Raw genomic sequence first — 16,548 nt, forward strand, 5'->3', positions numbered from 1 at the left:
AAGGTCTTACGGGCAGAATGTCTTATGGGCAGAAGGTCTTATGGGCAGAAGGTCTTACGGACAGAATGTCTTATGGGCAGAAGGTCTTATGGGCAGAAGGTCTTATGGGCAGAAGGTCTTATGGGCAGAAGGTCTTATGGGCAGAATGTCTTATGGGCAGAAGGTCTTATGGGCAGAAGGTCTTATGGGCAGAAGGTCTTATGGGCAGAAGGTCTTATGGGCATAAAGGTCTTATGGGCAGAAGGTCTTATGTGCAGAAGGTCGTATGGGCAGAATGTCTTATGGGCAGAAGGTCTTATGGGCAGATGGTCTTGAAAGATAAAACTGAGATGGAGTGGTAAACCCATCCAGTCCTTTCGTCTATCAGCTGTCACTGATGAAAGGAGACAAGGAAGGGATGCCTTGAGAAGAATGGGAACTCAGCCTAAACTGAGAAAAGATAGAGGAAAGGAAAGACTAGGTTAGCCTAGCACGACTACAGCAGCAGGACTTCCTGCCACTAGCCACAGCTCCACATTAGAGGCTGGCAGGCCCACACACACCTCTGTAATTGATTGCAGGGCAGCGTAATGAGGTGACGGCTTACAACGCTTTTACCTACTTGTTAAGAGCAGAGGAGAGACGGGGAAAAACAGCCTGGAACTAATAACGAAGCCGTGGCTGTAGATGGACATTCATTATTTATGGTGCTTTAATATGTTTTCAATACTGAGGGTGGGAGGGGTTGAACAGAGAAGGAAAAGTTACTCCCTGGCTTTCCTCCCTTCTGTCCTTCTCTAAATTTAGCCTATGTGATTATTATATGTGTAGATTTATCTGAGAAAGGAGGTTTGAAATAACTTCCAATCAGGTGTGTAAGTTCATTGGATTGTCACAGATACCCTAGAGACTGAAGCTGGAGAGATAACAGTAGAAGAGAGTATTGAATATTTGAAGTGAAATATATGGTGAAACGTGGTCTAAATGTTGATGGGCTCCAGTGCTGAGCGGTGCAGCTTCCAAAAGCCTGAGAGTCATTTTCTACCACTAACTCTAGTCTCTTCTGATATGATAAGGATGTCTCAGCATCATATGTCTCGTATAAACTGTCACTTAAAATTCTCTCCCAATTTGAAAGCTAAAACAAAAGAATCTCTGCAGGTCTGGTTTCGAATGGCTTTTCAATGCTCATACTCTTAATATAGGCCAATAGAACGGGTGTATAGTCATTATATTTCTGATATAATGAAAACCCTGGTGGTTTATAAACAAGGGATTGGAATTTGTCCAATCATACAGAATTGTACTTCTTATTTACAATCTAAGTGAAGTAAAACAGTTTTCTGATGAATCTGTCACCCTTTAGTGACAGATTCATTGTGCAGCTGTGAAGTAACACAGTTTGACCTAAAAGCTAAACTTGACCTAAAAACAGACCACTTTCTCTCATTCCCATTTCTCAAAGTTGAGATCAGCATTCAACTTCCGTCTTGTCATCTTCTACAAGCTGTTACTTCCCCCACTGCTTCTACAAGCAGTTACTTCCCCCTCTGCTTCAACAAGCAGTTACTTCTCCCTCTGTTTCTACAAGCAGTTACTTCTCCCTCTGCTTCTACAAGCAGTTACTTCCCCCTCTGCTTCTACAAGCAGTTACTTCCCCCTCTGCTTCTACAAGCAGTTACTTCCCCCTCTGCTTCTACAAGCAGTTACTTCCCCCACTGCTTCTACAAGCAGTTACTTCCCCCTCTGCTTCTACAAGCAGTTACTTCCCCCTCTGCTTCTACAAGCAGTTACTTCACCCTCTGCTTCTACAAGCAGTTACTTCTCCCTCTGCTTCTACATGCAGTTACTTCCCCCTCTGCTTCTACAAGCTGTTACTTCCCCCACTGCTTCTACAAGCAGTTACTTCCCCCTCTGCTTCTACAAGCAGTTACTTCCCCCTCTGCTTCTACAAGCAGTTACTTCTCCCTCTGCTTCTACAAGCAGTTACTTCTCCCTCTGCTTCTACAAGCAGTTACTTCCCCCACTGCTTCTACAGGCAGTTACTTCCCACTCTGCTTCTACAAGCAGTTACTTCCCCCTCTGCTTCTACAAGCAGTTACTTCCCCCTCTGCTTCTACAAGCAGTTACTTCTCCCTCTGCTTCTACAAGCAGTTACTTCTCCCTCTGCTTCTACAAGCAGTTACTTCCCCCTCTGCTTCTACAAGCAGTTACTTCTCCCTCTGCTTCTACAAGCAGTTACTTTTCCCTCTGCTTCTACAAGCAGTTACTTCTCCCTCTGCTTCTACAAGCAGTTACTTCCCCCTCTGCTTCTACAAGCAGTTACTTCCCCCACTGCTTCTACAAGCAGCTTCTACAAGCAGTTACTTCCCCCTCTGCTTCTACAAGCAGTTACTTCCCCCTCTGCTTCTACAAGCAGTTACTTCCCCCTCTGCTTCTACAAGCAGTTACTTCCCCCTCTGCTTCTACAAGCAGTTACTTCTCCCTCTGCTTCTACAAGCAGTTACTTCCCCCTCTGCTTCTACAAGCAGTTACTTCCCCCTCTGCTTCTACAAGCAGTTACTTCTCCCTCTGCTTCTACAAGCAGTTACTTCCCCCTCTGCTTCTACAAGCAGTTACTTCCCCCTCTGCTTCTACAAGCAGTTACTTCCTCCTCTGCTTCTACAAGCAGTTACTTCCCCCTCTGCTTCTACAAGCAGTTACTTCTCCCTCTGCTTCTACATGCAGTTACTTCCCCCTCTGCTTCTACAAGCTGTTACTTCCCCCACTGCTTCTACAAGCAGTTACTTCCCCCTCTGCTTCTACAAGCAGTTACTTCCCCCTCTGCTTCTACAAGCAGTTACTTCTCCCTCTGCTTCTACAAGCAGTTACTTCTCCCTCTGCTTCTACAAGCAGTTACTTCCCCCTCTGCTTCTACAAGCAGTTACTTCCCCCTCTGCTTCTACAAGCAGTTACTTTTCCCTCTGCTTCTACAAGCAGTTACTTCTCCCTCTGCTTCTACAAGCAGTTACTTCTCCCTCTGCTTCTACAAGCAGTTACTTCCCCCTCTGCTTCTACAAGCAGTTACTTCCCCCACTGCTTCTACAAGCAGTTACTTCCCCCTCTGCTTCTACAAGCAGTTACTTCCCCCTCTGCTTCTACAAGCAGTTACTTCCCCCTCTGCTTCTACAAGCAGTTACTTCCCCCTCTGCTTCTACAAGCAGTTACTTCTCCCTCTGCTTCTACAAGCAGTTACTTTTCCCTCTGCTTCTACAAGCAGTTACTTCTCCCTCTGCTTCTACAAGCAGTTACTTCTCCCTCTGCTTCTACAAGCAGTTACTTCCCCCTCTGCTTCTACAAGCAGTTACTTCCCCACTGCTTCTACAAGCAGTTACTTCCCCCTCTGCTTCTACAAGCAGTTACTTCCCCCCTCTGCTTCTACAAGCAGTTACTTCTCCCTCTGCTTCTACATGCAGTTACTTCCCCCTCTGCTTCTACAAGCTGTTACTTCCCCCACTGCTTCTACAAGCAGTTACTTCCCCCTCTGCTTCTACAAGCAGTTACTTCCCCTCTGCTTCTACAAGCAGTTACTTCTCCCTCTGCTTCTACAAGCAGTTACTTCTCCCTCTGCTTCTACAAGCAGTTACTTCCCCCTCTGCTTCTACAAGCAGTTACTTTCCCCCTCTGCTTCTACAAGCAGTTACTTTTCCCTCTGCTTCTACAAGCAGTTACTTCTCCCTCTGCTCCTACAAGCAGTTACTTCTCCCTCTGCTTCTACAAGCAGTTACTTCCCCCTCTGCTTCTACAAGCAGTTACTTCCCCCACTGCTTCTACAAGCAGTTACTTCCCCCTCTGCTTCTACAAGCAGTTACTTCCCCCTCTGCTTCTACAAGCAGTTACTTCCCCCTCTGCTTCTACAAGCAGTTACTTCCCCCTCTGCTTCTACAAGCAGTTACTTCCCTCTGCTTCTACAAGCAGTTACTTTTCCCTGCTTCTACAAGCAGTTACTTCTCCCTCTGCTTCTACAAGCAGTTACTTCTCCCTCTGCTTCTACAAGCAGTTACTTCCCCCTCTGCTTCTACAAGCAGTTACTTCCCCCACTGCTTCTACAAGCAGTTACTTCCCCCTCTGCTTCTACAAGCAGTTACTTTACCCCCTCTGCTTCTACAAGCAGTTACTTCCCCCTCTGCTTTTACAAGCAGTTACTTCCCCCTCTGCTTCTACAAGCAGTTACTTCTCCCTCTGCTTCTACAAGCAGTTACTTCCCCCTCTGCTTCTACAAGCAGTTACTTCCCCCTCTGCTTCTACAAGCAGTTACTTCCTCCTCTGCTTCTACAAGCAGTTACTTCCCCCTCTGCTTCTACAAGCAGTTACTTCTCCCTCTGCTTCTACATGCAGTTACTTCCCCCTCTGCTTCTACAAGCTGTTACTTCCCCCACTGCTTCTACAAGCAGTTACTTCCCCCTCTGCTTCTACAAGCAGTTACTTCCCCCTCTGCTTCTACAAGCAGTTACTTCTCCCTCTGCTTCTACAAGCAGTTACTTCTCCCTCTGCTTCTACAAGCAGTTACTTCCCCCTCTGCTTCTACAAGCAGTTACTTCCCCCTCTGCTTCTACAAGCAGTTACTTCCCCCTCTGCTTCTACAAGCAGTTACTTCCCCCACTGCTTCTACAAGCAGTTACTTCCCCCTCTGCTTCTACAAGCAGTTACTTCCCCCTCTGCTTCTACAAGCAGTTACTTCACCCTCTGCTTCTACAAGCAGTTACTTCTCCCTCTGCTTCTACATGCAGTTACTTCCCCCTCTGCTTCTACAAGCTGTTACTTCCCCCACTGCTTCTACAAGCAGTTACTTCCCCCTCTGCTTCTACAAGCAGTTACTTCCCCCTCTGCTTCTACAAGCAGTTACTTCTCCCTCTGCTTCTACAAGCAGTTACTTCTCCCTCTGCTTCTACAAGCAGTTACTTCCCCCACTGCTTCTACAGGCAGTTACTTCCCACTCTGCTTCTACAAGCAGTTACTTCCCCCTCTGCTTCTACAAGCAGTTACTTCCCTCTGCTTCTACAAGCAGTTACTTCCTCCTCTGCTTCTACAAGCAGTTACTTCCCCCTCTGCTTCTACAAGCAGTTACTTCTCCCTCTGCTTCTACATGCAGTTACTTCCCCCTCTGCTTCTACAAGCTGTTACTTCCCCCACTGCTTCTACAAGCAGTTACTTCCCCCTCTGCTTCTACAAGCAGTTACTTCCCCCTCTGCTTCTACAAGCAGTTACTTCTCCCTCTGCTTCTACAAGCAGTTACTTCTCCCTCTGCTTCTACAAGCAGTTACTTCCCCCTCTGCTTCTACAAGCAGTTACTTCTCCCTCTGCTTCTACAAGCAGTTACTTCCCCCTCTGCTTCTACAAGCAGTTACTTCCCCCTCTGCTTCTACAAGCAGTTACTTCCTCCTCTGCTTCTACAAGCAGTTACTTCCCCCTCTGCTTCTACAAGCAGTTACTTCTCCCTCTGCTTCTACATGCAGTTACTTCCCCCTCTGCTTCTACAAGCTGTTACTTCCCCCACTGCTTCTACAAGCAGTTACTTCCCCCTCTGCTTCTACAAGCAGTTACTTCCCCCTCTGCTTCTACAAGCAGTTACTTCTCCCTCTGCTTCTACAAGCAGTTACTTCTCCCTCTGCTTCTACAAGCAGTTACTTCCCCCTCTGCTTCTACAAGCAGTTACTTCCCCCTCTGCTTCTACAAGCAGTTACTTCCCCTCTGCTTCTACAAGCAGTTACTCCCCCTCTGCTTCTACAAGCAGTTACTTCCCCCTCTGCTTCTACAAGCAGTTACTTCCCCCTCTGCTTCTACAAGCAGTTACTTCCCCCTCTGCTTCTACAAGCAGTTACTTCTCCCTCTGCTTCTACATGCAGTTACTTCCCCCTCTGCTTCTACAAGCTGTTACTTCCCCCACTGCTTCTACAAGCAGTTACTTCCCCCTGCCTCTGCTTCTACAAGCAGTTACTTCCCCCTCTGCTTCTACAAGCAGTTACTTCTCCCTCTGCTTCTACAAGCAGTTACTTCTCCCTCTGCTTCTACAAGCAGTTACTTCCCCCACTGCTTCTACAGGCAGTTACTTCCCACTCTGCTTCTACAAGCAGTTACTTCCCCCTCTGCTTCTACAAGCAGTTACTTCCCCCTCTGCTTCTACAAGCAGTTACTTCTCCCTCTGCTTCTACAAGCAGTTACTTCTCCCTCTGCTTCTACAAGCAGTTACTTCCCCCTCTGCTTCTACAAGCAGTTACTTCTCCCTCTGCTTCTACAAGCAGTTACTTTTCCCTCTGCTTCTACAAGCAGTTACTTCTCCCTCTGCTTCTACAAGCAGTTACTTCCCCCTCTGCTTCTACAAGCAGTTACTTCCCCCACTGCTTCTACAAGCAGTTACTTCCCCCTCTGCTTCTACAAGCAGTTACTTCCCCCTCTGCTTCTACAAGCAGTTACTTCCCCCTCTGCTTCTACAAGCAGTTACTTCCCCCTCTGCTTCTACAAGCAGTTACTTCTCCCTCTGCTTCTACAAGCAGTTACTTCCCCCTCTGCTTCTACAAGCAGTTACTTCCCCCTCTGCTTCTACAAGCAGTTACTTCTCCCTCTGCTTCTACAAGCAGTTACTTCCCCCTCTGCTTCTACAAGCAGTTACTTCCCCCTCTGCTTCTACAAGCAGTTACTTCCTCCTCTGCTTCTACAAGCAGTTACTTCCCCCTCTGCTTCTACAAGCAGTTACTTCTCCCTCTGCTTCTACATGCAGTTACTTCCCCCTCTGCTTCTACAAGCTGTTACTTCCCCCACTGCTTCTACAAGCAGTTACTTCCCCCTCTGCTTCTACAAGCAGTTACTTCCCCCTCTGCTTCTACAAGCAGTTACTTCTCCCTCTGCTTCTACAAGCAGTTACTTCTCCCTCTGCTTCTACAAGCAGTTACTTCCCCCTCTGCTTCTACAAGCAGTTACTTCCCCCTCTGCTTCTACAAGCAGTTACTTTTCCCTCTGCTTCTACAAGCAGTTACTTCTCCCTCTGCTTCTACAAGCAGTTACTTCTCCCTCTGCTTCTACAAGCAGTTACTTCCCCCTCTGCTTCTACAAGCAGTTACTTCCCCACTGCTTCTACAAGCAGTTACTTCCCCCTCTGCTTCTACAAGCAGTTACTTCCCCCTCTGCTTCTACAAGCAGTTACTTCCCCCCTCTGCTTCTACAAGCAGTTACTTCCCCCTCTGCTTCTACAAGCAGTTACTTCTCCCTCTGCTTCTACAAGCAGTTACTTTTCCCTCTGCTTCTACAAGCAGTTACTTCTCCCTCTGCTTCTACAAGCAGTTACTTCTCCCTCTGCTTCTACAAGCAGTTACTTCCCCCTCTGCTTCTACAAGCAGTTACTTCCCCCACTGCTTCTACAAGCAGTTACTTCCCCCTCTGCTTCTACAAGCAGTTACTTCCCCCTCTGCTTCTACAAGCAGTTACTTCTCCCTCTGCTTCTACATGCAGTTACTTCCCCCTCTGCTTCTACAAGCTGTTACTTCCCCCACTGCTTCTACAAGCAGTTACTTCCCCCTCTGCTTCTACAAGCAGTTACTTCCCCCTCTGCTTCTACAAGCAGTTACTTCTCCCTCTGCTTCTACAAGCAGTTACTTCTCCCTCTGCTTCTACAAGCAGTTACTTCCCCCTCTGCTTCTACAAGCAGTTACTTTTCCCTCTGCTTCTACAAGCAGTTACTTCTCCCTCTGCTCCTACAAGCAGTTACTTCTCCCTCTGCTTCTACAAGCAGTTACTTCCCCCTCTGCTTCTACAAGCAGTTACTTCCCCCACTGCTTCTACAAGCAGTTACTTCCCCTCTGCTTCTACAAGCAGTTACTTCCCCCTCTGCTTCTACAAGCAGTTACTTCCCCCTCTGCTTCTACAAGCAGTTACTTCCCCCTCTGCTTCTACAAGCAGTTACTTCTCCCTCTGCTTCTACAAGCAGTTACTTTTCCCTCTGCTTCTACAAGCAGTTACTTCTCCCTCTGCTTCTACAAGCAGTTACTTCTCCCTCTGCTTCTACAAGCAGTTACTTCCCCCTCTGCTTCTACAAGCAGTTACTTCCCCCACTGCTTCTACAAGCAGTTACTTCCCCCTCTGCTTCTACAAGCAGTTACTTCCCCCTCTGCTTCTACAAGCAGTTACTTCCCCCTCTGCTTTTACAAGCAGTTACTTCCCCCTCTGCTTCTACAAGCAGTTACTTCTCCCTCTGCTTCTACAAGCAGTTACTTCCCCCTCTGCTTCTACAAGCAGTTACTTCCCCCTCTGCTTCTACAAGCAGTTACTTCCTCCTCTGCTTCTACAAGCAGTTACTTCCCCCTCTGCTTCTACAAGCAGTTACTTCTCCCTCTGCTTCTACATGCAGTTACTTCCCCCTCTGCTTCTACAAGCTGTTACTTCCCCCACTGCTTCTACAAGCAGTTACTTCCCCCTCTGCTTCTACAAGCAGTTACTTCCCCCTCTGCTTCTACAAGCAGTTACTTCTCCCTCTGCTTCTACAAGCAGTTACTTCTCCCTCTGCTTCTACAAGCAGTTACTTCCCCCTCTGCTTCTACAAGCAGTTACTTCCCCCTCTGCTTCTACAAGCAGTTACTTTTCCCTCTGCTTCTACAAGCAGTTACTTCTCCCTCTGCTTCTACAAGCAGTTACTTCTCCCTCTGCTTCTACAAGCAGTTACTTCCCAATCTGCTTCTACAAGCATTTACTTCCCCCACTGCTTCTAAAGCAGTTACTTCCCCCTCTGCTTCTACAAGCAGTTACTTCCCCCTCTGCTTCTACAAGCAGTTACTTCCCCCTCTGCTTCTACAAGCAGTTACTTCCCCCTCTGCTTCTACAAGCAGTTACTTCTCCCTCTGCTTCTACAAGCAGTTACTTCCCCCTCTGCTTCTACAAGCAGTTACTTCCCCCTCTGCTTCTACAAGCAGTTACTTCCTCCTCTGCTTCTACAAGCAGTTACTTCCCCCTCTGCTTCTACAAGCAGTTACTTCTCCCTCTGCTTCTACATGCAGTTACTTCCCCCTCTGCTTCTACAAGCTGTTACTTCCCCCACTGCTTCTACAAGCAGTTACTTCCCCCTCTGCTTCTACAAGCAGTTACTTCTCCCTCTGCTTCTACAAGCAGTTACTTCCCCCACTGCTTCTACAAGCAGTTACTTCCCCCTCTGATTCTACAAGCAGTTACTTCTCCCTCTGCTTCTACAAGCAGTTACTTTTCCCTCTGCTTCTACAAGCAGTTACTTCTCCCTCTGCTTCTACAAGCAGTTACTTCTCCCTCTGCTTCTACAAGCAGTTACTTCCCCCTCTGCTTCTACAAGCAGTTACTTCCCCCACTGCTTCTACAAGCAGTTACTTCCCCCTCTGCTTCTACAAGCAGTTACTTCCCCCTCTGCTTCTACAAGCAGTTACTTCCCCCTCTGCTTCTACAAGCAGTTACTTCCCCCTCTGCTTCTACAAGCAGTTACTTCCCCACTGCTTCTACAAGCAGTTACTTCCCCCTCTGCTTCTACAAGCAGTTACTTCCCCCTCTGCTTCTACAAGCAGTTACTTCCCCCTCTGCTTCTACAAGCAGTTACTTCCCCCTCTGCTTTTACAAGCAGTTACTTCCCCCTCTGCTTCTACAAGCAGTTACTTCCCCCTCTGCTTCTACAAGCAGTTACTTCCCCCTCTGCTTCTACAAGCAGCTACTTCTCCCTCTGCTTCTACAAGCAGGTACTTCTCACTCTGCTTCTACAAGCAGTTACTTCCCCCACTGCTTCCGAGCTGCTATAGCAGAACCAATCCAAAGGGAACCAGGCTTTGATCGGGTGCCGCCTTTCCATGAAGAGACCTGGAATCTTACATTCCTTGTCAACTCCTGCCCAGTAGCAGATGGAGGATCTGGGGCTGCCGAGACAACATCACATGCTCCCCCCTCCACGGACCTCACCATCATCACTCTATTCCTATTTTTGTGTTTTCCGTTTTTTTTCCTTCAGTTTTCTTGTCGTTTCGAAAGCTGTGGCGAATCTTAACTCTGAACTGGTTCTACCCAGGGCTTCTAAGAGGGTATGTTCCAGATTCTCGCTTTTTCTGCAAGTTGGTGTGCCTGCTTGGTTGAGCTCTGCTCTGGTCTAATTCCATTGAAAAACACATTGAAGCTGTAATATCAGCGTGGCTGGTTGGCTTGCCAGGCCCTTGTCTCCAGCTGCGTTTTAATTCAATCCCTATTGATCTATATCACTCCTCCCAAGGACTCTAATATCATATGAATTGGGCTTGGGGATGGGTTCCCCATGTTGTTTTATTGCATTGTCATAAAGGACATTAGTAGCCTACAGTGCACCCAAGATAAAGTTTCAGTCAATACCAGCTAAATAGAATAGCCATTAAAAAAAACAAAAAAAACAACAAATGGCCATATTTCTTTATGTAACAGGGCTCTTTTGAACTCACAACCCCCTTTCTCTTTCTTTGCTTAACACTGTACCGCCACTCAAGGCGGTTTAGATATTTTGATTGCGCAATGAGGAAATTGCTTCGCTTACCACTGTGTGTGTTTTAAAGATATTGTTACTGTCTTATTAGGGAGAAATCGATGCTCTCTTCAGATAGCAACCATTTATTTCTCTCTGACAGGGCTGCTCTCCACTACCGGAGACTCCCAGCATCCTTTGCAACGAAAAAAAATTGGCGGCTGCATCGGACGAGGTTATCCCTTGGTTAATGTGACATGGCTGTCTGCGACCTTGCCGGTTGTTAACTTCCTGGATTATTATTGTAATAATGTGGCAATTAAAAAGAAAGCGCTCCATCAAAATAAGGGGCTTATGGTCCAGGAGATGGATATGTGGAGGTTACATGGCAGTGGGAAATGCATTAAGATGGCAATCCATTCTTACTGTATGGCTGGGTGTCTTAGCTCCAACTACTGGGTTATTACGGCTCATCCTCATTGATATCCATTCCCAATCAATACCCCTCTGTTACCGTAACAACAGTCAATCAACACATGGGAGAAAGGATTGGACATAAAGAAGGACAAATCAAAAGCCAACTCTAATGAGACACCATGAGTCTTTTTGTCTTTATATGACTAAATGAAGAAAAAGTTGTTTTATATATGACTAAATGAAAACAAATGTTTTACAGGATTTCATTCAAGCATTTACTGAGTGAGATGTCCTTCGTTTGATTTGGGCCAACCACAACATAATGAAGCATGGTTGCATTTAATTGTATTAGCTTTTTTTTCCCACAGCATCTTATTGATAATTGTGTCATCATTTAGATGTGATCAACTGTTTTCAGTGCTTGAATGAAACCTTTTGATTAGAGTTCCAATATAATATGTATGTACTTTTCTCTTGTGTTTACAGATTCTTCCTGAAGTTCTTCCTCAAATGCAACCAGAATTGTTTGAAAAATGCAGGGAACCCACGAGACATGAGACGGTTTCAGGTAAGACCCTATTTATGGTTGAACCTCCCACTATGGTTCCACACAACATACATTATCTCATTCTGCTCACAATGCAGGTACATGAATGAAAAACAACAGTATATCGTAAAGGTTCTCTGTTTATCCCTCAGGTGGTGGTCTCCACTACGGTGAACGTGGATGGCCATGTCCTGGCTGTCTCTGACAACATGTTTGTCCACAACAACTCCAAACATGGCCGGAGGGCTCGACGCCTGGACCCCTCTGAAGGTACAACTATCTCACACTTACAGACGACTTGATACTTTCTCTAAAACCTCAATATGTCTTGGTGTCTTTGGCCACCTGTGTACCAATGCCTAAAAACTTTTAGCTGTGGTGAAAATGATGGCGCCCCATTTTATTTTGCCCCAATGAACAACTAACTTTGAATCGCATCATCCTCTTTATTGGACGAAATGAAACCATATCCTTAAGTCTGGAAAATGATGATGATATCCTCATTGAAGTGGGGGACCTTATTACTAAAGCCCTAAAAAAAAGACCCCTTCATCACATTGTCAAATCTACCTCACTGCGTCGTTTGCGGTTATGATGTAAGATGGTGCCTTATAGTGAGAAAGAATAGTACTCTTGTTCTTAAAAATGTCTATATATATTGAACCTTTATTTAACTAGGCAAGTCAGTTAAGAACACTTTCTTATTTACAATGACGGACTAGGAACGGTGGGTTAACTGCCTTGTTCAGTTGCTAGCACTATTAAAACCTTGTCCCCTTGTAACCTACCAGCCTAGCGACCACACAGTGAAACAGTTTCAACTTACTTCTCAAAGTTTCTGAGTTGAAAGACGACTAGAGCATTGCGATACACTGGATAAACAGTACTTAGGCATCCATAGAAACACTGTGAGAGAGTCCCATGGTTGGTCACCACTGACAGCACCAGAGCGCAGCCAGGAGAGCAGTACAGTACACAAGGCTATCACTGAAGTCATAGGCCCCACTTAGGGAATCTCACAGTCTTTCATCTCAGCCAGATTGGGATGTTTTCAGAGGCGATAAAGCCGACATCTGCTCCTGTCTTTGTTCCACCGTCCCTGCCCCCACTCCTAGATAAATGTACAACGTTTCCACAGTCTGTTTCACGCCATTGTGTTTTATTCATTTGTGAGAGTCCCCCGTTTGACTGTGTGTTTACTGCTGTGGCAGAGGGAATTGAATAACGATGACAGGTGACTACCAGGGAAAAGCCTCTACTCCATCAACACACTCAGCAACTGTTAAATGACGTGAGAGAGACTCTGTTATACTGTATCCCATTGGAGGAAGCCCACTGTGTTTCCTTTAATCTACTGGTTTCAATTGCCATTTATAAACTGGGTGGTTTGAGCCCTAATAGCTAATTGGCTGGTAGCTGTGGTATATCAGACCGTATACCATGGGTATGACAAAACATGTATTTTTAATGCTCTAATTACGTTGGGAACCAGTTTATAATAGCAATAAGGCACCTCTTCGTTTGTGGTATTTTGCCAATATAGGCACTCCGCGTACTCCGCAATGCGTCGTGCGTAAGAATAGTCCTTAGTCATGGTATATTGGCTATATACCACACCCCCTCGGGCCTTATTGCTTAATTAACTCTTTAAAGGTCTGTTTCCTATGTCCCTCTGCCTGGCTAGAGAAAAACCTCATGACAAAAACAAAGAAAACCCAATTTAGGGATCACCTTTACATTTGCAAAGGCTAAATAGTTCCACCACTCCAGGGCACAGTTAGCATGACTACCTTTACACCATGGACCAGTATGCCTATATAGGATTACACTCCTATCAATTGAATTGAATTGGCATTTGTCCCTGACTTGAATCCAGGCATAAGATCTGGGAGCAGACTGTGGCAAAGGTATCCCACCTCCACCGCAAGCCACAGAAATGATTTGATCACAGGCCTCTTTCCCCTCTTACAAGTGCTGTGGCTGTTTGGCCAGATATCCTGGAGACAGGACCAGTTAGTCAGCCTGTCTGTCTCCATCTTGTTCTGCCTACACACAGTCTGGTCAGGCAGGAGACACTGTAATGTTTCTATTGAGCTTATTGATCCTCTGAAACTGAAAGAAATCATAACTGTGCATTTTTGATGAGTGAACTAATTGACATCATAGATGGCAGGACCGTAGGCAGGACCGTACTACTACTAGAAATCTGTTTGGAGAATTCACATAAAACAGTTGTCGCTAATTTGTTAATGCTACCCTTGCAATATGTCATGTTGCAATCTGACAGTGACAACATTCCTCTTAGCCTACAGTTATGTACTGTACTAATAAACAAAAGCTGGTAACGCAAGAAGTTTAAGTGGTATTGAAATGACAACCCAGGTTGTACTTAAAACAAGTTGGAGGAATAAGTCCCTTTAAGTAGAAGTCATACCCGTCCTGCTGTCTGTGTTTCCGAAGCAGCTACGCCCTGCATCAAAGCCATCAGCCCGAGTGAGGGGTGGACGACCGGGGGAGCCACTGTCATCATTATCGGAGACAACTTCTTTGATGGACTGCAGGTGGTCTTCGGCACTATGCTGGTCTGGAGTGAGGTGGGTCCAGATACACACGCACTCACACACACTCAAACGTACGCACACGCACGCACACACGCACGCACACACGCACGCAAACACACATGCACGCACGCATGCACACATGCACACACACGTGCACACACACACACACACACACGCACACACACACTCAAACGTATGCACACGCACGCATACACGCACGCACGCACACACACATGCACGCACGCACACAGGCACGCACACACGCACACACACACGCACGCGCACGCACGCGCACACACACACACACACACACACACACACACACACACACACACACACACACACACACACACACACACACACACACACACACACACACACACACACACACACACACGACCGTGAAAAAGGAATAGATGAAAAGTCTAGGTGAAGAAACTAAGAGTATGACCCGGTGCATAAGGCAGGCCATAAAATATTGAAATATGTTCAGGGTGGAACACCTGCTTCAGAGACGACAGGGGCTGTCTTGGTGCTTAGACCTCGGTCACTCTGTTAGAGGCAGGCAGACACCTTCCCTCCACAGAGTCTCTATCTCTAACACATACGGTACACACATGGAACTAATTGTCAAACTGCCTTAATCAGTGTGTATTCTGTTGGGTTTACCATGTTCCATAGTTTGTCCATATGTACTGCCTGAACTGGAAGTTGCTCCAGATATTATTGTCTGCTAAATGACTTCTATAAATATAAAATGGGAATTTGCTAGACAGAGTTGTGGATGATGCTGTAAATTTACCTTGAAGATCGAACTAAGACGTTATTGTAAATAAATAACAAGTAACGTAAATAGACCGTACCTCCCACAGTGCACTGCTCTTAGCGTTAAATGAGTGTGTGCGTGTTGATGTGTTCCAGCTAATTACCCCCCACGCCATCCGGGTCCAGACGCCCCCTCGCCACATCCCAGGGGTCGTGGAGGTCACACTCTCCTACAAATCCAAGCAGTTCTGCAAAGGGGCGCCAGGGCGGTTTGTCTACACTGGTAAGATCACTGTTCATTTCCTTTTCCTCTTCCTCCTCCCATTGTTTTTTTGTTTGTTTTGCCCTCTCTCTATATCTCTCTGCTTCCTCCTCTCCTGCCCTTTAATGTTCTTGGTGTCACTTTATCTGAAGGTTTGTTTATTAACTGCTTATAAACATTATTACATAATTCAACCATTATATTAAGAATAGAAAATGGGACTGTTATATCTTCCTGTAGGATTTATTGTCCTCTATGCTATATATTACCGTACATATAGTGGTGGCTTCATTCCCACCTCTCCTCTGTCCTTTCAAGGTGGTAAACATTTCCCCTTGTTCAAGGGCATCGAGTCCTACCCTTCTTTTTTTGCTGGAGCTTTTCCCCAGGTTATCCTTCAAGCCTTTGTCTGATGTCCAGACTGTTATGCCGGGCGTGACTGCCGCCAGAATGGAGTATCGCTCCCTTAAATCACAGCTTTACTATTACCGATTATTACTTTGGAATATCCAGATGCCATTCAAAGTTGCAGAAAGGTCAGATGGATGGCTGTTTAGTGAGATAAGTAAATGTCACTCCGTTGCGGATGAAAGATGGGACTGCGTTAAGGCTTTCTGTTAAACATAGGTATTCGCTGCAGCCTGCTCCTCTCTTTGTTCAAAGCACCGCTTAGTTCGGATGCAAGTGTTAGCGGAGCAAATAGACAACTTCACAATGGGCCGTCCAACCCAGCTTACGATTCCTTTTGCAATGCTAATATCTGATTCCATTTGGCGATATGACTGACAACTGTTCAGTGCATTGCTTTTATGGAACTGTGTGGTGAATAGAGCCCCCTTGTTATCTCATTCTGTATGCCCATTAGGCCGCGGGAGGTGTTCTCTGGAGCAAAACGTGTTGTGAATCCCTGGAAGGAGTTGAATATCTTTGTATTCTTCAAAACAGTGCTATATCATTATGGAAGTACTCAAATGTTGTCAGCATTCATATTTTAGTCAATAAAAATGAAAACATTGATTGATCGCAAAACAACAAAGCTGTATTTCCCTAATGGTACCTTTGTTCCAAACGTTGCAACCTGGTCTCAGAGCATTTCTTATTATTCTGTACGTAAATCTTAGAAATCAATTTAGTATGATATATTACATTTCATATGGTATGTATTAATTTACTAGATGTACAATATGTTATGAATTGCCTAACATATGATACGTTATGAATTCTAGCTATGTGGCTATATTGCTAATGTTAGCTTGGCTGGGTGTTAGGGTTAGCGTTGCGTTTAGGAGTTAGGTTAAAGGGTTAATGTTAAGTTTAGGGAAGGTTTATCTAAAAGGTTTAAGGTTAGGGTTATGGGAAGGGTTAGCTAACATTCGAAATAGTAAGTAGTTGAAAAGTTGCTAATTAGCTAAAATGCTAGAGTTGTCCGTGATGAGATTCAAACTCACAACCTTTGGGTTGCTAGACGTTCGCATTATATGCCCACTCCGGCCATTTAAGTAATATTCTGTCTTATAAAACCACACCAAACATAACATATAATACTCATTTG

The 16,548-nt window shown here is 45.7% G+C and overlaps 1 protein-coding gene across 1 annotated transcript in view; it reads left to right on the top strand.

The window, feature by feature from the left end:
* LOC135527246 (transcription factor COE3-like) overlaps positions 1-16,548 on the top strand; it is a 111,172-nt gene that overhangs the window by 55,378 nt on the left and 39,246 nt on the right. The window contains exons 7-10 of the mRNA XM_064955846.1: positions 11,348-11,429; positions 11,561-11,678; positions 13,872-14,002; positions 14,891-15,017. Of these exons, the coding sequence (XP_064811918.1) occupies positions 11,348-11,429; positions 11,561-11,678; positions 13,872-14,002; positions 14,891-15,017 (458 nt within the window). The remainder of the gene's footprint in view (positions 1-11,347; positions 11,430-11,560; positions 11,679-13,871; positions 14,003-14,890; positions 15,018-16,548) is intronic.

Source organism: Oncorhynchus masou, chromosome 32 (genome assembly GCF_036934945.1).
Source record: "Oncorhynchus masou masou isolate Uvic2021 chromosome 32, UVic_Omas_1.1, whole genome shotgun sequence".
Lineage (NCBI taxonomy): Eukaryota > Metazoa > Chordata > Actinopteri > Salmoniformes > Salmonidae > Oncorhynchus > Oncorhynchus masou.